The sequence below is a fragment of the Drosophila albomicans genome, chromosome 3 (genome assembly GCF_009650485.2).
Source record: "Drosophila albomicans strain 15112-1751.03 chromosome 3, ASM965048v2, whole genome shotgun sequence".
NCBI classification, from domain to species: Eukaryota; Metazoa; Arthropoda; class Insecta; order Diptera; family Drosophilidae; genus Drosophila; species Drosophila albomicans.
In genome coordinates this window covers 41,516,494-41,541,642 of record NC_047629.2, presented here as the reverse complement: position 1 = coordinate 41,541,642, position 25,149 = coordinate 41,516,494, and the positions used below count along the sequence as shown (strand labels likewise).

Below are 25,149 nucleotides of genomic sequence, written 5' to 3'. Positions count from 1 at the left end.
ACAATAGCTATATTTGGTATATTAATACAGTACTGCATTCCAAATTGACCAAGGAGTACAAAATATATCAGATTGTTAGCCAAACCTTCTATATATATACTTCGGAGATGCTTCCTTCAGCCAGTTTCCTGGAGGCACAAAGTTGTAATACCCATCACCATAGAAGGCGGGTACAATAAAATAAAAATATATTTAACTTTTAAACCAAAAATGTTATTATAGTACTCAATATTACATTATTATGCCGTTTACTATTTTATTTATTATTTAATAAATTGATTAGAATTATTGAATTCTGGATCCAGTATTTTAGATCATATTTATTGAGTAAGTGGCATTTTTCAGCTTCATGTTCTTAGTTTAATAAGTTATTTTTATTTTAAATAACATAATTTTGAAACTGAATGTTCTTCATCTAAGCAACTCTTTCTTTCTTTCAGTGTAGCTGTCTAAAAAGTGTTTAGAAGTCAAGCTGCGCGCTTGCGCACAATTTATTTTATTTTATTTTTTTTTCTTTTTTTGGTCGAGCAACCTAATTCATTTTCAGAGTTATGTGACACATATGGGTCCAGCATGGCAAGAACAAACGGTACCTGGTGCCAGCGGGCGGGCGTCAATGGCAAACGCCCTCGAGTCTTGAATTGACTTTGAATTTACGAAAGTCGCGTGAATTCTGGGTAATTACAGTTCACAGTTTTGTATTGCTTCGGTTGTTGCAGTTGCCTTTCAAGTGGGGCGACCCGCAGAGCGTGTTTGTATTGCTTTTGAATTGAAACTCGATTGCGAAACAATACTCACTTGAGGTTGCCCATTGTGTGTGTGCGCGTGTGTCTTTCTGTTCTAGTTGCCTTCCACGAAGCAATAACTACATGCACAAAGAACACAATCGTCGACAAAGACGAGTTCACCTTGCTTTGAAGGACGACAGAATGTCTGCAATTTCTATGGCCAGCAGCTGCATTTAATCAAATTCAATTCCCCTTCTTCCCCTTCTCTCGAGTAGTTACATCATCATCAGAGCTACTATATATATGCGGGCAGTTGTCTATAATAATTCCCAGACATAAGCTGCACAAACAATTAAAAGAATAAAAACTTGTTCAGAATTTGCTATGCATTTCTGGCGGCGTTACGCTTCAGTAGTTCCATCCAAAAAAGAAAAAATTGTATTAAATTATATTCTTGCGGAGAGGAGTGAGGCACAAACAACGACTCAATTAAGTTGCCGCCGCAGTTGCCAAGCGAAAAACTTAATTTAATGCTTAATTGCAGCATAAACAGCCAAGAATCAGGGGGAAGAGATGATGGAGGGTCGATGTGGGAGGTGGGAGGAGAGAGAGCAACAGCAGTCAGGTCACACGTCTATGGCGGCCCCTATGCTTAAATTTTTAGTCTCCGTTTGATCCTTGAAGCATATGCCTGCCAATTGATAAGCAATTTTCCAATTCGCCAACAATTTCCATTTTAATAGAAAAAAATCCTACACAAAAGAATACAAAAGCAAAGAAAGAAAAAAATGATGGCGAAAAAATAGAATAAATATGAAAAGCCGCGTGGGCAACGTGCCACGTATAAGGCATAAAAATTCAATATAAAAATTCAAATCATTCAATTATCTGCGGCTCAGCACAACTGTAGCCTGCCTCCCTCCCTCCTCCCTTTGACGGGGGCGTGCGAAAAAGGCAAAAAGTTGAATCAATTTGGCAATTGAATTTTACAACAAAGTCGAAGCTGATAGCATGAGAGATGTAAAGCCAGATAGCACAGAGAGAGAGAGAGAGAGAGTGGGTGAAAGGAAGGCCTCGAAATATTCAACTTAAATAAGTAAAATAAATAACATTTATCAGAAACAAATCAAATTTCCGGTTGCAACTGAGAAAAGCTCACAAATTCTATACTAGACAACACTAAATTGCCAAATGTTTCGTTTGATTAGAAAATACTGTAGAGTATCGATTTCGAATGTAGTAAAATTTGATGTCACAGGAATGTAGGAAAGGAAACGAATGTTTATACTGCCAAATAAACAAATATTTTTCTATTTAAATTGAGATACAGATGGAAATAAAAAAAAAAATGGAGTTATAATAGATTTTGGGCAGCTCGATATCTGTTAAGAATTTAAATTTAAAAGATTGAAATAGGAAAAGTAATTAATATTTCTTATTGACAAAATAAATACTATAAAAGTTAGTTTACTCTAAAATTTTCTTGTAGCGAATAGTTTTGTGCTTTAAATAGAACATGGTTGAAAAATTTGTGAAGTTTGGAAGAGAATTTGTATTCAAAAACTAGAATAGGAAAAGTAATTTAAATTTCTTATTGACAAAATAAATACTATTAAAGTTCACTCTAAAATAGCTTTGTAGGGAATAGTTTTGTTTTATTTCAAAGAAAATAAAGATGGACAAAAAAAAAATGGTAGTATAGATTTTTTTGATTTTGGAAGTACTATAAGTTCGAATTCAAAAATTAGGATAATAAAAGTTACTAGCAATTTAACTTTCTTGTTGGAAAAATAAAAAGTATTAAAGTTAGTTATATTTAAATAGAAGTAAAGATGGTTAAAAAAGATTGCGCAATTAGTCGAATATTTAAGAATTTAGAATAGGAAAGATAAAACACAATTTACTATTATTCGTTTTTATTTCAGCTGAAATGCCTTGAAACGATATTTGTATATAATTTCATCTTTTTTATTTAATAATTTTTACCTTTCGACTATTTTTGAATGCTCAGCTTGGAAACTAGAGTATTTGCGCATGCATAAAGATTGGAATGTCAACAGGGACATTCGGCATCAAAATAGTCGTCATTTTACGTGCTGCCTTCGTATATATATTTTTGCAATTCCGCGAAATAAACTCACACGGCGGAATACCATTTCAATTTAGAGCCATTAAATCAGAGTGGAACCTATGACAACAAAAACAAGAGTAGCAACAGCAGCAGAACAAGAACCAACCATGTAAATATTCGGCTGCTAAACAATGCGTTAAATAAACAATAAAATGGATTGCAAATAAAAAGAAAATTGCATGGCACGTCACTCGTCATGGCGACAATGAAAATTGCCAACAAAAAAAGTAAGATAAATAAATAAAATTCGAGGGGGAAAAATCACAGTCAGTGACTAGGAAAAAGAGATGAATTTTATTAGCTTTTTATGGGTGGTGCACGTAGCAGGCGCATCCATGAGATACGATATCAATTTTCGGTGTAGAGTTACACACATGAGTGGCAGGTAAACGGAACGCTCTTCTATCTATTCCATTATCTGTGCATGGGTCCTAATGAGTTGTTGTTCGTGGCAACAACAACATGAAGAGAGCAACAAAGCTGCAACAATGCAAGATACTTTGCGCTTCGCTGAGTTTTGAGTTCAGGTTGAGCGTTATAGATATGCCAGATATGTTGGGTTGGCCAGCTGCCGAGTTGCAAGATGCCGCCGCTGATGCACGCCCACAAACAAACACTTCGAGTTCGCCTTGCGGTTTTTGGGCTATCCATTAATGCACTAAGCAGTCGTCATCCTTGTGAAAACCGCAAGACAGCAGCAGCAACAGGCAACAGCCAACAGCCAAGAGGCAACTGGCAACAGGCAGCAGCATGTAGCATGCAACTGCCAACTGGCAACCAGAAACTCGTGATTGTGTGATGAGGGTGCGGTGTCTGCATATCTGCATATCGTAGTTGAGATTTTGCTTAATGCGCTTGCATAATAAACAATGTATGCATCTGTATCTCTATCTGTATCTGTATCTCTATCTGTAGCTGTAACTGTGGCACAAACTTTGTGTCAGTAAGCGGATTTACTGTAATGTCATTCCGTGCCGTCCCTTTGGGACCTTTTTCCGTTTGACCCAGCTCAGATGTTTTGCACAAAACTAAAACTCTGTTATAATTAGATAAACGTTCTACATTTGACAGGCTGTCAGGCATACGGTAAAAAGTGAGAGTGCAGGCATTGAATTTCCAAGTTCAAAGGTTGCCAATGGCTAAAATACAATTTCATTAAACTTAAAGCAATTTGAAATGAGAAAAATGAATCTCTCCTGGGGTTGTGGCAAATTACAAAGAAATCAAGTTGTCACGACGACAAGTCCCATTCGAAAAAGGAATCGCAGTCAAAGTCGTCACATATGGCTGCCCATTGGGAGCTGCTACTGAATGTTGATTCCTGTTCCTGTTCTCGTTGCTGTTGTTGTTGTCAGGCAACCACTAGTTGCTTGCCCAGTAAACAAACTTGGGACTGGAAGTGTTTTGGCCATCCAACGCATGCGCATTAGTGGATGCCAAGTTTCGGTCACAAAACATTTTGCCAAGTTTCGTTTCATATCATAAATGCCTTAACACTCGTCGAGCATAAAACAGTTCCTTGCGCGCTTTCAACTGCAACGGTTGCTCCAATCAGCGCTGAAACAGTTTCTTCAAGTGTAACCAAAGTAACCAAAACTCTAACTCTGAGATACGTATCTCTGTTTTTGGCGTGTGAAAGTAGCGCAATTTGTGCGATAAACTAAACGCAACAAATCTGCCAATTTAGCACAAAGCAAAAAGCAAAAGGGCCAAGGGATGCTTAACTTTTAATGCCGGCAACGGGCTAATTTTATGGCCAGTCTGCGACTGATAACAGCGATAAGAAAGTGGCAAATCAAAAGCGGCTCGTAAAACGCGCGCGCCAAGTGTTGAAATTTATGCGCTCGCAATCGTAATTGAATTTTATGCGAAAAGTTCGAGGCTGCTCGGTGTCAAATCGCTTTTGTTTGTTTGTGGCCCGATAACACTGAACACTTTCGAAAATTGCCAAGCGAAAATCCAAAAAAAAAAGAAAACATAAAGTGGAGCAAACCAACACAGAAAAACAAAAGTTAATACCAGGTAAATTTATCCCCAAATTGTTATTTGTTATGTGCCATAAATTTTGATGGCGAATTGTGTACAATTTTCTGGCCAATTTAAATGTGTAAAATGTGTTTTGTGTTGACCTCGCTTTAACCCTTTCTTTTTGTATATGACAAGTTCAGTAACCTTACCTTGATCTCGCTAAGGTTTGGTAGGCTGTTTATGGCTGACATCTTGTGTATCCTTACATTATGCAAACATCGTGCCACAACTCAGCTGGTTAAGCGTATCAACCTTGTCGCCATGTCGCCACCTTGGCTGACACGCTGCTTGACATTTAGCACTGCACTTGCCGCATATTAAAACGCATCGAAATGCTGTACAAAGTTTTTCTGTGCAACTTGACGAAGAAACTGTGGCAACTGTTTCAGTTCTTTGGTTAAACTTTCCACAACCAAGTACTATGCTGGCCTAAGCTCTCTGCTTCTCCATCTAATGCCTCTTCTGCCTCTGCCTGTTGGTTAACTTGCGCAACGAGTCCTTGTTAAGCTGTCAACATGTTTTGAGTCAACTGCTACAGTTTGCCTCGGGATTTAAATATTTGCGACTTGTTTTATATGCAGTTGGCTTTGTGGTTTAAACAAGCTTGAATAGTGCGCTGCATTTTAAGTCTGGCTTAAAAATATAAATGAAATGCGCGTTAATTAACATAAATAACAATGTTGTTAGTCATTTAATTTATTATGCAACTGATTGCAGGTATGATTTATTTATATAATATAATTTAATCAGGCATTAAATTAAATTTATTTATTTATTCAACATTCATATTGTAGCTTAAAAAAAAAATCTAAAGAGCTACAGACTTGTTTTGGGAAAATCATTCTCAATAATTATTTCGTCAGTATAATTTTATTTCAACTACTTCTAACTCTACTTCAACTTTACTACTTTTCGATAGAATAATTTTATTTCAACTACTTCTAAAAAATCTTGAACTGTTGTAATAAGTTTGAAAAAAAAATCTAAATCTTTCCGCATTGTAAAGTTTCAGTTTATCTTTAACTTTTGTGTGCAATTTGCCAAATAACAAACATGTTCAAAAAGTTGAAAGCAACTTCAAGAGAAAGCAAGTTATTTTGTTGTAAAGTGTTAATACTTTAAGATGCAATCAAAAAACATTAAATGCAAACGAAGCACAACATGAAGTTATACAAACCTTAAAAATTATATTGGCCACAAAATACAAAGATAAATCACATATTAAAAGTGAGTTCGTGTAACATGTTTGTTGTTTTTCGTGTTTTTTCGTTTTTGCAATTATCTTAAGTTATAAAATCATTCTTAGCTCTAATTAAAGTTTTAATCTAGAGTCATCTTTATGAAAATTTATTAATTGTGTTGGTATATGTTTTTTTCACTTCAAATAGTGTCACAGTGTCGCCCAAAAAAAACCGTTTCTTATTTTATTCATACATCACATTTTCTGCATTTTGACCTCCTTTCTTATTAAACTGGGATATACAATTTTACATTTAAAAATTTGCAATTTTGCCTGCCAATTAAACTATAGTAATCAACCAGATTTTAAAACTGCTATAAATTATTAGTGAAGGAATTATATACAAATACCATCCGCAAATAAGAGAGTTTAATTGACAAACTTTAAGCAACATAATGAAGATATAAGACTTCATTAATAAATGATCAATATTTAATGCTTCATCAGAGCAACAAATTTTATGCTAATTAAAATATAGAATTCTTAGAATATTTTATAAGCAAACAATTTTTCAAATTGCTATAAATTTTAAATGATGAAATAATAAACAAACACAATGCGCAAATAAGAGACTTTAACTTATTAGCCTTAACCAACATAATCTTAAATCTTCATTAATAAATAATCAATATTAAAATTAAACTGAATACACATCTTCAGAGCAACAAATCTTATAATTAAGTTGAGAACAGTAGACAAATCAAAGTTACATTAAAAATGTGTTATTCCTTAAAGTCTTTAAGCTGCAGTTTGCAGTGTGTGAGTATCGTGTTCGTCCTCATGGAATTATATTTTGAAACGTGAAGGAACCGCAGTGGTTTTACAACCGTCGTCAAGGCAAACGTCAGTGGCGAGCAAAAGGAAATGTCAGCGCGGTTTGGCAGCCGCAGCAGCAAGTGGGCGTAGTATGAAGTATGAATGGATGAGTGAAGAGAGTGGGTTAAGAGTTGCGGCAGTTGCGGGGGGGTTGAGAGCGACAATGGCGACAGGTGTAGCCTGTCAGCTGCATGAAAAACCGAGCGAGTTGTGTCCCCCAGGAAGCAGAACCATCTTTCCTGCCCCCTCGCTCACCAGGTAAATGGTGTCAAGTTAATCAGCGCGCGACAGAATTTCCTTTTTCTCTCTCTCCATCTCCCTCTCTCTTTCTGTTGGTCGCTGTCATGCGGTTTGTGCAGCTTTTTAGCTTTTGAAACGCAGAAATTTTCACGCCTGCTAAAACGGGCAAACTTTCCATAGAAACCGTTAATAAGGTGTACAAAAAAACAGAAGGAGGAAAGTACACAAAAAAGCAAAAAAAAAACGCTATAAAAATGGCGGTTGTTTGTTTAGCTTGGCGCTGCATCCAGCTGCTGCTGCTTCTCGCTCTGCTAGTCAACACTTTTTATTTGCCAGCGCTTCTTTATTTTGTTGCTGTTGCTGTTGCTCTTGGCAATGACTTTGCTTTCACCATGAACTGAGTAGCCCGAGTAACAAAAAACAACAAAGTTGCAAACGAAAGGCAACAATTTTGTTGTGTTGTTTTTGACTGCCGTTTTTTTGTGTGTTGTGTTATGCTGTGTTTTTTGCACTGACAGCCTAAATGAAAATCTCAAATGAAGCTCTTAAGTAAGAGGCTTCACTCACACATACAAACTTCTCCTAAACACATACACTCACACACTTTCTATCGCACTCACACACATGTGCAATAATTCACACTGCTACTCTAAAGCATTGGCAACAGCGAAACGCTTTTAAGCAAGCCCCATCTTTTTTTGCGCCCACCTGCTGGGCCACGCCCCCACGCCCACGAGCAGCTTAAGTTGGCATCGCTGCTGCTGTTGCTGCTTCATCGTTGACATTTTCATTCATCGTCTTGGCAACCGTAATTAAAATCGTTTTAATTTACTTTTGCTGCACAAACACAGCTACACACGCAGTTATTCACACGCACACACACACATACACTCACACACATGTGCAGTAACTCAGTGCCGCGCACGCACTTACTTGAGTGTAGCATACTTATCTGGGCCCTCAGTAGGCTTCACGCTTTTGCTTTCTCCTTGGTTTATGTTGTTTATCGACTTTTGTTAGTCGCTTCCAAGCCACGGCAAGCCAAGCCGCATGTTGTTGCTTCTATTATTATTTCAGTCTTTTGGCTGGCGGCGCTTATTGCTCCCTACTCCCAACTCCCTAGCCTTGCCTGTTGTTCGTTACCCTTCCTTGTTCGAGAGCCTTGCTCATTATGTGGGCGTGCAAATTGCTGCATATTCATTTACCGTTATCTCTCAGTCGTCAAGTGAAACATACACATTTCACTAGTACAACAACAGCTGCTGCCCGCCGTCTCCCATTCCTTTGCCTTGTTCCTTTATCGTCCTCCGCTTCTAATGTATCTTGGCAACCAAGGCCTGCTCCCTTTCGTTGCTCTTAATAACATAAACTTCTTTTCTTCTCTCTCGGAGTCGACTCAAGTTTGAGTTAATGAAGAATTTCCATGACGATGTTGTTGTCGTCGTCGTCGTTGTCGGTTGACGCTTGACTGTTGACGGTTGCCGTTGCCTTTGCCGTAAGTCTATGCTAAGTATCTTCCCTTTTTGATAAGACTCAACTGCTGTTGCTGCTGTAGCTGCTGCCCACCTGCCCAGCTCATTATGTTGCCTTGGCTGTTGGCTTTGCTGTTGCTGCTGGCAACGAACAAAACGTCTACAAATTTAGCGCACAGTTCGCACACATCTCAAGTGCGCATAAAATGATTGCCGATAAGATTTGATCTCTGTTTGCTTTTGCCTCCGCTTCCATCTCTCTCTTGAGTACGTAATGTGAGCGGTGTATGCTTGCTGCTCATTCACAGCCAACGGATTTACTTTGGGGATTCACCTCTGGCATTTTAATGAAAATTTTGACTCGACTCTACGCCTTTTCTAAGCGGCTTAAAATTGCCAAGTTCAGTTTGATGTCTGCCATGTGTGCAGGCAACATTTGGCCAGCATTCAACTGCTGTTGAATGTTGCTCGCAACATTTGAGCCTAATACACGAAGCACACACACACAACTAAACAGCCCCTGTGCACACACATGCGTGCATCTATCATGGTATTTCGCATCTGTGTACGTTACACCCACACACACTAAATATTTTGCACCAGGCGCACAGCAGCCAGCGAACAATGCCCGCCACAAAAGCAGCAGCAGCGAAGGCAGCGAGAAACACGCCACGCACACAGAGAACACAACGAAACCACGCACTGCACACGAATACAAGCACATCGAGAAGCACATACACACATTCCCAGTTAAGCACACAAACAAAAACACACACACACGCTCAATTGGAGCACACATACAAACAATTTGAGACAGGCACACAAAATCGTGCTGCAGGCTGCTCGCAGAGCAAAACCAAGTCGAGACTCGAATTTTTGGGGGACGAACGAACACAACGGGGAACACAACGATGAGATAAACAAGGTGAGGAATAAACACACACACACACATAGACACACACTCTCTGCAACAACACACTCGAATGCTGTACAAGAGGCGGACATTGAAACAGTTTTGGTTTTTTGGTTTTGGCAAAAGGGGGAAAACCAGATTGCAGACTGAGGAGCTGTAGAGCCGTGGCACTTGTGAGATGTCTGTTAATTTTGCAACGTTTTTTCGGCGCGCATAATAAAGTTGATACGCTGCGATGGCGAGACACTTTGAATATTTTTGTTGTTATGCTTAAAAGTAGGCAACGAGTTTTTCGTTTTCAAGCAGCGCAATTATGCGCTGCATGTATGTGTGTGTGTGTGTGTAAGTCTTTGTGTGTATGTGTATGTAAGCTGATAAATAGTCGTATTGTGGGTTGGGAAGTGGGGGGTGAACAGGCATGCCAGTGTGTCAGCAGCAGACAATATAATGAATGCGGCAGAACGAAGAAGTAGTCTGGCCTTTTTTTTTAAACATCTCTAGCTAGAAAATCGTGTCAAATAAGTGGAGCAGGGGAGCGAAAAACACCAGAAGAGAGGGTAGGTTGACAGGACGCATATGTGTGTCTAAGCGCTGCCATAAAACAAATGAGCTTTCAACATGAGTTTGTCATTTGTTGCTGCTGCCGCTTCTTTGCCGTTGATGCTGGCCTAAAAGTGTGCAGCAACGAGTACAGAAAAGTAACGAGTGGAGAGAGAATCTCTATGTTGAGAAGCATAAACTATGCACTTAATTTTGTAGATTGAGTGGCATGAAAGCAGCAGACAAAGGGGGAAAAATTAGAGCAGATAGAAGGGCAGCAAGCAGCAACCAACGAGAGCGAAAGCAGTGATTTATGAGTTGATTGAGAGTAGATTGAGATTGTGATGTTGCCAAACTAACGAGTAGCGAGAAGAGTTGATGATACAAAATATACATAATTGCTAGAGCGAAAGTCCAGACAATAGTTAACCACAATGATTACAACAGAGTAACGAGTGCCAAAGGGAGCAGAGCAGCGAGTAAAGCGGCATTGAGCAGCATAAACAATGCACTAAATTTTCTTGATGTGCTGCCAGATGGCAAACAATGCACAAGGGAAAGCGTTGGTCAGAGCGGAAAAGCGACGACGGCGGCGGCGCTCAAAGGTAAGGGAAAACAATAGTCTGGAGCCATAAAATGCAAAAAGTAATACAAAGTAAAAAGGGGTTAAGGACTCGGGCTCCTTTTTTGCCAGGCTGCGCACTGCAATTCGCACGAGACGGTTTTTATGGTCACAGTAATTAATGCATACCTCAAGGCTATTACGGACAGTCTGTCTGTGAGACAAGACAAAAAAAAAAACAAAAAGAAGAACACAGACAATGGATAGACTTTGGCTGGAGCAGGAATATAAAGACATCGCAGCTAGACGAGCAAATCAAAGTGAAGTATTTCGGGATAGGACAACACAGGACACGACAAGCTGAATGTCCTAAAGGTTTCAAATGCCACAAACTGCAGTTGGTTAAACTTAAAGAGCATGTGCAAAGAGCTGTGTAAAAGTTATGCATACATTTTTGCCACTCAAAACACAAATAAATTGCCTTTTATGTGTTGTTGGGCAAGAACTGCCAAAAAGCCAAGTAAAGCTCGCCGGACTAACAACAACTTTTGGTGCCATTTGTATTCGTTGTTTGTTGCCTCATAGACTGACTTATGCACTCGGCATGCAGTTGAGTTGCCCGTCTCCCTCGCTCACTATCTCCATCTCGCTGTCACAGAAACAAATATAGTATAACAGCAAATTTAAGTTGCATTTGTTGTTGTGGCGAGAGGCGTGCGCTGCAAAGTATGCTACACTTTTTTCCTCGGTTCTTTTGCTGTTCGTTTCGTTTCTTTTTTTTTTCGTATTGCTGCTGGTAGTAGTCCTGTTTTGTTGTCCTTCACGCCTCGCTGCGACAGCCTGAACTTTTGTTACAACTGACACCAGTTGTTGCCTCCTCGGGGTGACTTACTATGCATTGGGTGTGTGTGTGTGTGTGAGGCAACCACAGCATGTGGGCCACAGTGTGAAGTATAGTGCTCTGCTGGCAAATGCAAGGACATTAATCTATGAGGCAACGCAACTCAACAGCACCTGATGGTGGCCTTCGTTTTGCACTGAGTCGAGTCATTCATACGCCTCGTCGCTTTGGCACTTAAGTAATTTCAACTTGGCAAACAAACATATACAACGATAAATACTCTGCTTCACGCACAGCACAAATGTCAAAGTAGTTGTTAACATTCTCCCACTCCCACTCCCACTCTCTTGCTTTTGCTCTCTCAAAGTTCGCCCAACCGAATTGTAAGCCACAAGAAACGCAGTGAAGTAAAACTCGACAAAAGTTGCTTTCCCCACAAAGCTCGACACTTTTAAATTACTGACTTAATTATAAAACATGAAAGCAACTCGGAGAGAAAAAAAGCGAATGAGTGCAAGAAGTTTTGCTGCAACTAGTTGCAGTTGGCAGTTGCAAGTAATTTACATAAATAACTTTTGGCAAGCGCATTAACATGAAGGTTACAAATCGCCACGACCATAAAATGTTTAAATGCCATTTAAATGCTTGACTTTGGCAGCAAGAGTCAGAGTCAGCGAAAAGCGGGTCAAATGCAGCTGCAAAGTTGACAATTGCAATTGCGAAAACATGAATGTGAGTTTTTTGGGGTGCTCAGAGTTGGGTGTTTGACCTGTTGACAAGTGCAACACAGTAGCAGCACTCAAGTTGACCCCAAAAAAAGTCAAGTAACATGACTGCAACTGAGAGCGACTCTTAAGTTCTTGACTTCACAGTAAGTTGTCCGAGTGCAGCGAAGCATTGCCAAACATTGACTTTGACTTGTGCTGTGTTAATGCTGCCAAAAAAGTTGCCACATTTGTAAAGCAGCTTCTGAACTAACTAACTAAGTAACGAAAACTAACCGTAACTATCCAGCTAAAGCAGTAAATACCTTAAGCTTAACCAAAAACATGCTCAAGAACTTTACACTTTTGGCCAAAACGCAGCTCAACTTGCTGGAAAAAGGTTTAAATATTTGCTCAAGTGAAGCGTTTTTAATGCGTTTATAAATACCACAGCCTCAGTTTCAGACACAGTCTCTCACTCTGTTTATTAACTTGCCGCCTGTCTGAGTTGAGTTCTCTCTCCACTCTTCTCTTTTCTGTCAGCTTGTCCTTTTTTTGATGCTCTCGCCAAATTGACCGTTTGGCTTATGTGTAGTCCTTGTCGCCCTCTCCTCCCCGTGTTTGTATGCTCTTGCTTTGCTGTTTGTGGTGTAGTGTGAGGATTTGTTATGAGCTGTTGACTGGACTTTGTTGCCTGTTCAATTTGTCGCCTCTTTTGCCCAGCTTAAGCCACGCCCACATGCTGGCCAAAAACCAACTAAAGCGAATATTAATGCACTATCCTGAGGCGGTTTTGATATTGAAATTAGTGTTGGTCATGTGGGTTGGATGGAGTCAGAGGCAAAGTCAGAGTGTGGCGCCTCAGATAAGGCGTGTGTTGGTTTGGCTTTTAATGAAATCGTTGCCTCGTTGACTGGCTGACTGGCGTTTGGCTCGTTTAGCATATTTGCATAAACGATTTTGAGGGCCGAGAGAGAGAGAGAGAGTGTCAATGACAAATATTTGAATGCTGGGCGGCATAATTGTTATTTGATGAATGCCAAATGAGTGTGGTTGCAAAGGGTTTTGCTTGCAGCTGCCTTAAACTAGGCCAAGTCAAAGTCTTTAACTTCGAGACGAATGAATAAATTTGCTTGCATTAGTTTTTGTTTTCTGTCACTTTAAGCTGGCAACCCCAATTTCGATATCAGCTCATAAACAGTCACTCTGTTTGGCCACACACATCCAATCAGCATAACCCAAACCCCCAAAAAGCTTCCAAGGGGCACATTTTCCATTTCAGGCCTAAGCCAGCTTAGCACACAGAGACCGAAAGAGGAAGGGCGAAGCATCGTCCCCTTTTTTTCGATATTAGTTTGCTTTGTCATTTTATTGAAGCAACAAAAATGATAATTTCGTCAATACAATGTGCTGAAGGGCTCAGCATCCTGCTCAAATATGCAGCCTTCTTTCTCTCTCTTCTCATCGGACAGACAATGGCCCAAACAAAAAAAAAAAACCCACAAAAATTCATTGAATGCGCATGAATTTCAATTTGGACGGCTGACAGGATTTGCACTCGCTACCAGTTAATGATCAAACGCATTTGCCAGGACTCACTACATAGTTTGTAAAGATACTCACACACATATACACACTTATGATGCGCCTTCAGGCTTAGCTTGCTTCCCCCTCACTGTTTCTCCGGTTATTGATACTTTGTGATTGCCTTTGGTTATTTAACTTTTACGCAGACATGTGATACGACTCTGCTCCTTGTGTACAGCAGTTCTATTTTGTTTATATTTTTTTCTCTGCTACTCGCTTTCGTCCATTAGCGCACAGCACGCAACCCTGCCCACTTGCTGAGCGTGCCCTGCCCACTTGCTGCGGCTGCTCTGCTCGTTTGCCATTGTTGAGTAATTGGATTAGATTACTTCTTTTACCTGGCTCTAGTTCGCTTCGGTTCGGTGCTGTTCTCTCCGCTGTGTTTGGTTTTTGGTTGATAAATTTTCGTGGTTGCCACGCCTTAGCGCGCCCGTCTCTGCCACCGCCCCACGTCCCCATCTTGGGCCCAGTGGACCGCCTGTCATGCGTGATTGATGGATGATGTCAATATGCTTTTTATGTTGCGCCCTTGTCAGCTGCGGGTTCCCAAATTTTTCTGTTCACATCTCTTAAGTTTTGTTTTTTATTAAATTTACTTTTAATGGCCACCCAAACTGCAGCTGCCAAATGTATCCTCGTCAAGTTTTGTGGCTTTTTTTGCGCTAGGTGTGCGTGTGTGTCGCACTCACACGTCGAGTTTCTTGTCGCGCTTTTCTCGAGGCCATAATAATTTTCTGCATCGTATCTGCAAGGCTATTAAATTCGCATAAAAATCGTTGTTGTGCGGTGTGCACATTTTTCCCACGCAACCAGCCAAGCAAGCCAATGGAAAATCATAAAAATTTATGACTGCAATAATCTGGCTTTCGCACGGTGAAGGATGCGAGTTGACTGCTGCTGCCTGCAGCTCTACGCTCTTGATGTTGCCATGAAATTGGGCATTCAAGTTATGAAATGAAAGCGCGTTTCACTCACAGAATATTTTTGGGCATGGCATGGGATACACTTTTAAGGCGAATAGCTAAAAGGCAGCTTAACAGCGGCGCACATTGCGTATGCGCAACATTTCATCAGTTGGACAGCATTTTAATGCTGCCAACTTTTTGGACATGGCTCTCTGCTTAAGCTGATTGACAACATGCAGATAAGCGTGAAAATTTCCAAATGATTATGGCTCTTGGTTGTTAAAGCAGCCACCAAAATGTGGGACACAAGCCAGGCGGCAAATGGTAAATGGCAGAATGGCAACTTCAAGCCAGTTGGAACATGCAGCAAAATTTTGAAGTGCGGCCAAGGACATAAAGAGAGACTGATGAGAGATTTGGCAACGAGGCTCTTTGTTGTTGTAGCTCTATCTGTGCGGTCCGATCTGTGGCAGAGTTATCAGCAGTCACAGAGCACAGACCAATGCCACAATTTGTTGTGCAGGCAGCCGAAAAAAAAAAAACCAAAACGGAAACAATGCCATTCACATTGGCCCAGTTCCAGCATTGAGCAGCCAACTCCCAGTACTCCCAGTGAACGGACTCCCCTTGATACTCTTGTTGAGCAGTCAAAGTATATGAAGCGTAAGTAGTTCTAGTTTTGCATGGCCATTTATCTCCCAAAACGAGTGTGTAGCATCGTAATGAGCGCTTTACACGCCATGTGCCAGAGTCGGTTCCACAGTCACAGCGAGAAAGCACTCTCGGAGTCTGGCGCACAGCAGCGCATCGCCTGCGTTGAACGCATAAATTTCAAGGACGCGAGCCCAACTGGGCTCTGAGCAGAGTTGAGTTGAGGCTGGCAAAACAGAATCAGACAGTGTGCCAAGCCGTGACTGGAACCGCGTTGCGCATGAGGAGCGACCAGAAAATCAACATAAACAACGCTTACACACACAAACGCACACACATATGCAGGCGGGCGAAATGTGCCAAGCGCGAGAAATAAATTGACAGCCTGAAGGTATGCAACGCTTTTTGTGCTGTTGCCAGTTTGACCTACATGTGAAATGATGGGCAGCACTGGCAGGGGTAGGCGTTATTTTGTTTTGTGTTGCGTTGCGTTGCGTTGAGTTTGTTAACGAGTTGCTGCCGCGTGTTGAAGCGTTTGTTAAATGACTGCGAGCAGTTCTTATATACATATGTAGTATATAGTGAGTGCTGTTTTAAGACATATTTACATTTCTTAAGGCAAATACTTCGTATTTAATAAATGCATAAAAAATTATCTTAATCAGTATTTAAATTATACATATATCAATTGTCCTTCAATTTGTATAAATTATTAATGATCAATGGAGGGCAGAGAGACGTGTCAGTTTGCAGTTTGCAAATGGCATTAATTGCACATGCATGAATCTTTGATGCACTCGAATGCAAAAATCAATTAAACGTGAAATGCATAAAATACAACATTGCAACAAAAAAAGAGGAAAAATGAGAGTGTAACGATACATTACCGAAGCAGACAAAAGTTATTTTTAAATATTTCACAAGCCAATGAGCTTCAGCTGAGCACACCGTTTTGTTAATGCGCCCGGGCATTAAAAATAATATTTAATTTAAGCCTGAACCACTGACAATGGTAAAGATTGGGGCCACTCTCTGTGTGTTTAACAATGAGGGCAAATGTGGGTTGAGTTTAAACTCACTCAAATGCTGGTTTAACCCACAAAGTCTTTGTGACTGTTTAAGCTCATTTTACCTTTTAAATGGCTAATGGGGAAACTTAAATTGAAATTATATTAGCCATATCAATATTGGCATTATGACCTCAAGTTAGTAATTAAAACGAATTTTTTTTGAACACATAAAGATGAAATACGACTGTTTTCAATAGATTTATATATTTATAATTTTGTTGAAATGAAATAAAATTATCTCTTGAAAAGAACTTCTCAGACTACAAAAGTAAAATAGGTTTAAAATATAGCATTATGAATTTAAATAAGTTTTATTGCAATGCAAATAAATATAGAAATTGTATGAAAATTTCTAACAATTAAGACTACTTTCTCTTGAACACTTATGGACAAAATACAAGTGCTCTTATTAAGGTAATTTATTTATAATGTTGTTGAAATGAAAACAAATTACCTTTTGAAAATAAGCTCTATCACTCCACTAAAGAATTCAACTATAGGCGGAAAATAGTCAAAGAAGTTTTAAATGTATTGTTACGAATTTCAACAATTTGTTTTACAATACGAACAAAAAAGAAAATGTTTTTAAATTGCTTAGCAAGAAGAAGTACGAATGCTTTCAATAAATTGAATATAATTTGAATGAGGTGGAATTGTAAAATAAATTACCTATTCAAAAGCACTTCTCACATGCCATTAAAGTTTTCAACTATAAGCTTCAAATAGCAACAGAAGTATACATTTTATTTTTATGAATTTAAATAAGTGGTATTGTAATACGAAATAATATGTTAAAGAAAACGAAAGTCATACTTTAGGAGCATATAAATATATAACTTAATTGTTGTTGCCACGGCTAGCAATCAAAAATAGCAACAAAAATAACAAGTTAATATCAACCTAAGCACCACCTAAATTTCGCACTACAAATTGCTGCAATTTAGAAATTAACATACTTCATGATAGTGCCTGTGACTGTGATTTGACTACTACTGAACTGGCGAACAAAGTGCACTTTGTTATTTAGTTAACAGTTAACTATAGGCTATCGTAAGCTTTGACTTTCATGATTTGTTAGGTGTGGGAAATGCGCGACAAGAGAAAAAAAAGAGAAGGAAAAGGAGCAATCGCTGCTGCGAAAATGGTTTGGTGTGTGCGATGTGTGTGCAATTTCCGCAACGAGCTTGCGGGTAGTTGCCTTTCGCCTTTGGCAAAAATAAAAGGGAGGCAGCAACAGCAACAGCAACTGTGCTGGGGTCATTCATCCTGCAAAGTGGCGACACGCCAAAGCGGTGGCCGTAGCCAAATGACTAATGGAGGGCCCAGCCAGGAGAGAGCCAGAATAAATGCTACAAAGAGAGAGAGAGACAGAGAGGAAGTCGTTGAAACAGCTGCAAAAGGACCATGGCAGCAGCAGCTACTGGCAATATGCAAAATTCGCAATTTGCCATGCCAGACGACCAAGGCGCAGGACACGACGACGACGACAGCCCAGGGGCAGTTGTTTGGGCCAGTCTGGCAGGGCAGCTGGGAAAGCGGCCTCTTCTCTCTTTTTGTCCCTGGCATTCATTCGGTTCGACGTTCGACTATTTTTATGACCGAATTGCGTTTTATTGCTTCTCGACAACGTCGAACGAATGCTAGTCTCAAATATGGCACAAGCCGCCGTCGCCGTCGCCGTCGCAGTTTGCGGTCGCACTGCGTATAAGCCAAGTTCTTCCTGCACTTGCTCGACATTCAAAATTAGTTGACATTTTCGTTACGTTACTTCTTCTTTTTTTCTGTTTGGGCATCCCTTATCGATTTTGCTTCTTTTTTTTGCGCATAGCAAATCGCAGCCTTAAGCTGCCCAGGAATCTACTTATTCCTGCTGTCGATCTATGTCGTATTTGTATGTATATTGCGGCTTTCCTTTTGTGTGTGTGTGGCTGGAGGTGTGAGGCTTTCGTAAAACGCTTCAATTGATTCGAACATTTATTGCTTGGGGTAATGCGAGACGGCGTGGGAGTTCCACCCAGACACACGAGCTGGACTCTATCTCTTCGTCTGTCTCCGCAGCTTGCCTCCAGCATAACCCAAAAGGTAGTCACATTATTTTGTTGCTGTCGTCGCATATAAAATAGTTTTACTTTGTGCCTTGTCGTTTTAAATTTGCCAGCCAAGAAATCTATGGCAACTTTTTCGGTTTTTCTTTAGTCAATTCCGTTTCAGTCGATGAGCGTTTGAGTTCTCAGTTCTGTGTGCCCTGCTCCCTGCTGGCTCCGATATTCTATTTTGTTGCCTGAGACAAATTTTATGGGGGCCATAAAATTACACAACTTTTAATCAATAGTTTGCATGTTTCCTGCACGACACAATTCTTTTCATCTGCCGTTGTGTTGTGACTCCAAATATTTGTGTAAGAATTTAAATTTCACTTTAAAGTTGCACCACAAAGTTGGAATCTATAGAGAACTTTTTAAAGAATTACTGTATTCTCTTAACCGACTTATTATTCACTCTTTAAATTAAATAATAATTTTTCAAAGTAGACTTTGGAATAAGAATAGATTTAAATGGATCTGAAAAAGTCTCCCTAGTGTATACATTTTTCTACAATTTCTCTTTTGAAAAACAAAAGCTCAACATCAGCGCTGTCAGCTATTTTCGTGCATAAGCAAAGAGTATAATTGTTTTGTTTATTATTGACAAAGAGCAATCATAACGAGCAACGTTTGCTTAATTGTACCAGAAAAAAGCGAAGAGAATAAAAATAAAACGAAACTAATTAAAATTCTTTTGTTGTGAAATTTTTGTGCTCTCAACTTGTTTGCTGTTTGCTTTGCGCATATTTAAAACATTTAAAACAACAGCTCACAGCACATTTTTTTTTTTTTTTGCGCCCGTTTTCTAATTTTGTTCGACTCGACACCTTTTGCTGGGGTTGCTTTTAGACCCCAAAAAAATAAAGAGTACTGCAAAATGAAATAAAGAATCACCCTCCAACTCAATCCTCGACGTGCTGGCATTTCCGTTTCAGCCCTAAAGCTAAACAATTTTCAAAAAATTACAAAAAAATTCAAAATAACAGAAAAAATTGCACATAATGAACTGAAGGCGGGAAGTGAGCCAAATTACGGGGGAGCTCCCAAAAGTGTTTCTTTTTTTTTTTGGGACAGACGATAAGAGAGCCAAAAAAAAAAAAAAAAAGAACAGCAAACTGCAGCCAGTCAAATGGCCTAAAAATCGCATGCCAGTTGGCCGTTTTGTTAGCCGCTAAGCGAAAATAATTATTTGCCGTGAGAAGTGCACATTATTCACTCGGTCTCAACTCGCTCTCTCTCTCTCTCTTTCTCTGTAGTCAAAGGCGTTGCTACAAGAAATATGTTAAATAACTGAACAAAAGGCGCAGTCGAAAACGCGCTTGTAAAAGTAAAAGTGTTTTTTTTTTCTTTGGAGTTCCTGGTGCCAGGAAGTGCTGCCGCTGCCTTCGAGCCTTTGCTTTTCCATTCGAGATCGAGTTCGAGTTTTTAATGTTTGTCATTTTGGGGTTCGCTTTGTTTCCGTTCTGCTGTTGTACTTATTGTTTTTCTTGGTGATTTACCTGTGTGTCGTGCTCATTTTGCATGTAAATTTGTTGCCTAATTTTGGGCGCCGAGCGATTTATGTCTTTCTCTCGCACTCTCTCTATCGCTGTCGTATCTCTAAGGTCTCTTAGAGCGCCATCAACATGCACTCACGTCGCCAAAAACTTCCGCCATCGTCGTCCTCCTCCATTGACATTATGAATGTTTTTCAATTTTATTTATGACATAAATTGTTAATAAATGCAGCTTTTTTGCTCGCTCACACTTGCTCTCCCTCTCTCGCTCTCTCTCACTCTTTCTTTGAGTGTCTCGCTGCGTGTGGTACGTGATGCCGCGTCCTTGGGCCATGATTAATGCCTGGCATAAACGAATTGCATTTTAAATAAATTATTACGCATACGCAGCGTTGTCGGCAGCTGCTAATGAAGCTGCCGGCTATTTGAGCTTTGCCCGTTTGCCAGCTCTCTCAAGCAAGATGAAACGAAAGCGAGCACACACAGAGAAAAAGTTTACACATCTGGCTAAAAAATGTGTTATGCAAAATGTGGCGCAACTCTTTGGCACTCGGTTACAGCTTGATTAAAATTTCATTAACAAAAAGTTGCGGCATACTTTAAAGCATGTGCGAGAAATCTGCGGTGGCTGTGTGTGCCACATTCACACTCACACACACACACGTTAGCAGCTGCTCACAGACTCACACACACACACATAGACAGGCACAGACACATGTGCAGTGGCACATAAAACGTTTTGGTTGTTTTGGCCTGCCCGCTTTTCTTGCGTTTTTCCTCGATTTTTCTCCACATTTTATTTTCAGTTTTTTTCTTTCGTCTTTTTATTTTGCTGCTTTACGTTGCGTTGGCTTTTTGCGCTTGAACGCTTCGTTTGTTTGCCAACTGCCTGACGCCTCTTCAAGTCTCTCTTTCTCTCCTTTTCTCTCGCTGCTGCAGCCTCCTCCTCGCTGCCTTTTTATCGCCATGCGTATGCGTATATGTGTTTGTATGCTTGTGTGGGAGTGCCTGTTAAATTGCTTGTTTATGTTTGCCCGCCAACAGGATTCGCGAGGCAAAGTTTCACTGTTGTCGGCCTCGGAAGCGGCCTCGGCGGCAATCACTTGAAAATGCTCATATGATTTTGATTTGTTTTAATTTGGCTGCCAAAATTCGCTTGCCTGTCGTTTGTTTACTTCATTCTGCAGCAGCAACCGCGTCACACACACTCGTACACACACACACCAAACATAACAATAAAAACAAGCAACAAGATTGTCTGTTTGCTTAATGCAGGCAAATGTTGTTGTTAATGTTTTTGTTTAGACTGTTGATTTTATTACGCAATGTTGTTACCATCGCTCACTCACTTAGCCAAATGAGTTGTTATTTAATATTTAATGTGCGATTTTTATGACCAAGCCAATGCCATATGAAAATCCATATTTATATTTTCGTTTTTACTTACGAAGGCAACGAAAGCAGCAACAATGACTGATTACCATAATGAGTGTGCTTACATTTAATGGTATTAAGTACTACCAAGAGACTTAACGAAATAAGAATGTTGGATAAAATGCATTAAATCAATAAATAAATACAAATTGTGCAAGTTATTTAAGAAATAAAAACATATAGCAAAAGAAGGCTGCTGCTTTTGGAACTTTTTTATTGTTTTGGTCTACACTTTGGTATATTTTGTTATGGTAGATTTGATAGATTCTAAATGTAATAGTATATTGGTTAGCATAATAGTATATTTTGTACTCTGCGGTATATTTTGAATTTAAAAGTACATCGATATACTAAATATTGCCCCCGGTATACTTTAGTATTTTTGCAGTATATTCATATGGTATATTTTAAAATTAATACCGAACTCGTTTCCTTTTATAGTCTAGCACACTTTCTTACTTGTTTTTTTTTTTAATTCAATTCAATTCTGTAGTCCAGTGTAAATTACTTTTGCAACTCAAATAGCTCGCAGCTTGGCCACAGGTTGAGTCAACGTGTTAATAGCCGAAACAATAACTATTTATATACGCAATTAATATGAAAGTGTTCGTGTGCGTGGACGGGCATAAATAGTGTCCACTTAATGTATCAACAATAATGTGCTTAATTACTTTTGCTTAACCCCTTAGCAGTTAAATTTAATTGTTAACATTTTGATTTTTCGTGTTGCGCGCTTCTGTTGCTGGCAACTTTTAACTTATCAACCTGTCACGAACAGTTCGGTCGCTCTTGCTCTTTGGTTGTGAGAGGAATCGCCTTAACTACATGCCATAATTATAATGCCAACATCAGCGTTAATTTACCTCCAGACCTCCAAACCTCCAGAGCCAGTCCCAGTGCCAGTGCACAATCCTCTCAGAGTCCAGCGCTAATCCACTTCAGCCAAAAGGAGACTCACACCGAACGGCATGTCAAGCATTTAATTACTGGCCATCAGCGTGGCTTAAAAATGCTCATCTCTGGTCGTCTGCTCTCTCTCTCGGCTCTCTGGTTGTGAGCTGTCCTTTCCAGCTGCAAATCCACTTCGTTAAAACAATATTAAGCCAAACGAAAGGGATCCCAACTCGAAGCGAGGAATTCATCAGCCATCGTTCACCGTTTGCCTTTTGACGGTTCGAAATGTTACGCAAAATATTTTCATTAAAATGTCAAAAATATATATCTGAAAATATTTTGCGCAGACACGCAAAACTCAAACAACAACAAACAAGGCAAAAGAATAAAAGCAAATGAAGAGAAAGGCTGGCAAAATGGCAAATGAAAAAGGTTTTCTATTTGTTTAAGCGCTCAACGTTCAACGCTTTTTTTTTTTTTTTTTGGGCATGGCCAGAGAGTATTTTTGGTCAGGAGTCGACGGTCGCCCCAGTGAATCGTCGAGAGAGTCGTTAAATTGTTTTCATTATCCTTGTAAGCCTTGCCGGGCCAACAGAGCTTTTCTCTTCCTCTTGCCCGACTGTCGGGGTTGCCTGGCAATTAAAACCGCAATGCAAATGAGCTGTGCTTAATGCGTCGCTTCTTCTTTCCCTCTCTCTTCCTATCTTCTCTGTGTGTACACTGTCCTAATAGTTTGCGGTATGAGCATAGGAAAAATTTTAATTGCACTGCCGGCAAAGTATTTTTAGAAACGCGTCAAGTGGATTCTATATGCTGCCTTCAGTTGCCGTCTAAATTATGCTTAAATTTGACATGCTCTACGCACATACGCACACACACACATAAGCAAACAAAGCAGACACAGGACTCTTTCGTTTGCTCTCGCCGTGTTTCCGTTTCATTTGTAATTAATTAAATTACTTCCGCTTAAAGTGCGTTGCCAACATGGCGCTGCGGTCCACGCTGAGACATTGCTTGGCTCGCTTGCCCAACCCAATCCAATCTCAATCCCATTCCCATTCCCATTTCCAATCCCAATTCGTAACTGAATCCCAGCTCCGTCGTCGACTTCTCAATTACTGGCGCTGCAGCTCAACCCCCATTGGCGCGCCACAACTTCACTCGTCGCCTCGTCCTTTCATCTCGTTCCCCCTTTCCCGTTCCCTCGCTCAGTGCTGTTCATTGCGAAGTAATTAAGAAGACATTTCACCCGGGCATCCTTTAATCTGTGCGTTTTATTTGCGCCACAGCCACAGCCAAAGCCAAAGCCATAGTCATGACCATGGCTCTAGAGCTCTGAAGCTCGTCCATGTTGTTTACTTCGTTTGGCCAACGCACGACTGCACCGCTTGGGTGGCAGCTTCTTGGTCTGATCTTAGGCAATGTCGTTGGTTGCTATTGCTTGTTGTGTTGATTTGCTTTAGGTTTGCCTGCCTGCCTCTTTAATCTGTGGCTGTGGCTGAGGCTGTGTCTGTGAACTGGTTGTTATTTCTTGCCCAGCACACGCTTGATTAGTCGCCTAATGAGGTGTTGACTATGGGCGTCTAATGATTGCCACACACACACACACACATATACATATACACGCATTTCCACACTTGAATGGCTGTCGCTTATGGCCTCGCTTTAAAGTCAATTTTAATTACAATTTAACTCAGTCTAACTTTAGTTTCATTCTCTCTGTTTCTCTCTTTTGCAGCGCATATTCAGCCAGCTCTATAAACGTGGCCAAATGAAAAGTTTGGTTGCCATCGAAGCAGCGTGAGTATTAACCAAAAAAAAGACACAAACACAATAAAGCTGTAGCTGTGCCTGGCATGAATGTAATTCATTTGCCATTTGCATTTCACTTTCATCGCGCTGACCCTAAAAAGTATGCTACAAAAAGCGCCAAAGGCAGAAAATGCTTTTACAGCGAACTCTCTCAATCGCATTAAATAATCAAAAGTTGTAATGCAAAATAAAAAAAGGACAGCAAAAGTTTTTTTTATCAAATAGGAAACACACATATCACAGTTCACAAGTTATATCAATTCTTTTTGCTCTGAACTCTTTATTTACATGAAATTTTGGACTGCATACACAATCAAAATCCAACTATAACTGAAATCGAACTCAAATTGGCAATAACAACAACAACAACCAAAACAACAACAACAATTACAAATGGCATCAAAATTGGCAACTAATTGGCAAAAATGTTCAACTGTGAAATTGGTAAACAAAAACGAACCGAAACAAAACTAAAAACGAAATTCAAATGTTTCTCCCCAAACATGTTTTGTATATGTTCACCAACAACCAACCACCCACAAAATCATATTAACAACAACAATAAACAACAAATACAACAACAACAAACAATCATCATCATCATCATCGTCATGAACAACCCGCAAAATCCTGCTATTTATGCGCTTTACAACGTGACGTCACATGCTGCGCCTTCCCCTGACCAACACCCCTCTTTACCCCCCCTCTTTTCCTGTTGTGTTCCCCTTATTGTTTGTCGCTGCTATTTATGTGCATTTTTGTGGCTTCGCCCCCCTCCAAAAAAAAAAAAAACATTTTCATATGCGTTTTCATTTTCGCTTTCTATTTTGCGTTTTATGCAACCATCTTCCCACTTTTCCCCTCTCAACGTTCTCCTTCCATTTGTTGTTTATGCTTCACGCTTTCGATTTTGTTTTGCCTTTGCTTTATTTTCTCTTGTTTTTTTTTTGCTTTTGCCAATTTCCGCTTGAATTAATTCTGTGTTTAAATCTGCGTCGTTG

At 39.9% G+C, this 25,149-nt stretch overlaps 1 protein-coding gene across 3 annotated transcripts in view; it reads left to right on the top strand.

Annotated features, from left to right (window-relative positions):
* Positions 1 to 25,149, top strand: part of LOC117571626 (EGFR adapter protein) — a 135,854-nt gene that overhangs the window by 100,966 nt on the left and 9,739 nt on the right. For 2 of the 3 annotated variants that reach the window (XM_034253849.2, XM_034253848.2), the window contains exons 1-2: positions 4,393 to 4,881; positions 24,075 to 24,136. In XM_034253849.2, coding sequence (XP_034109740.1) covers positions 24,108 to 24,136 — 29 coding nt within the window. In that variant the 5' untranslated portion in view covers positions 4,393 to 4,881; positions 24,075 to 24,107. Of the gene's footprint in view, positions 1 to 4,392; positions 4,882 to 24,074; positions 24,137 to 25,149 lie in introns of those variants that run through there. The other variant, XM_052004514.1, reaches the window with a different exon arrangement.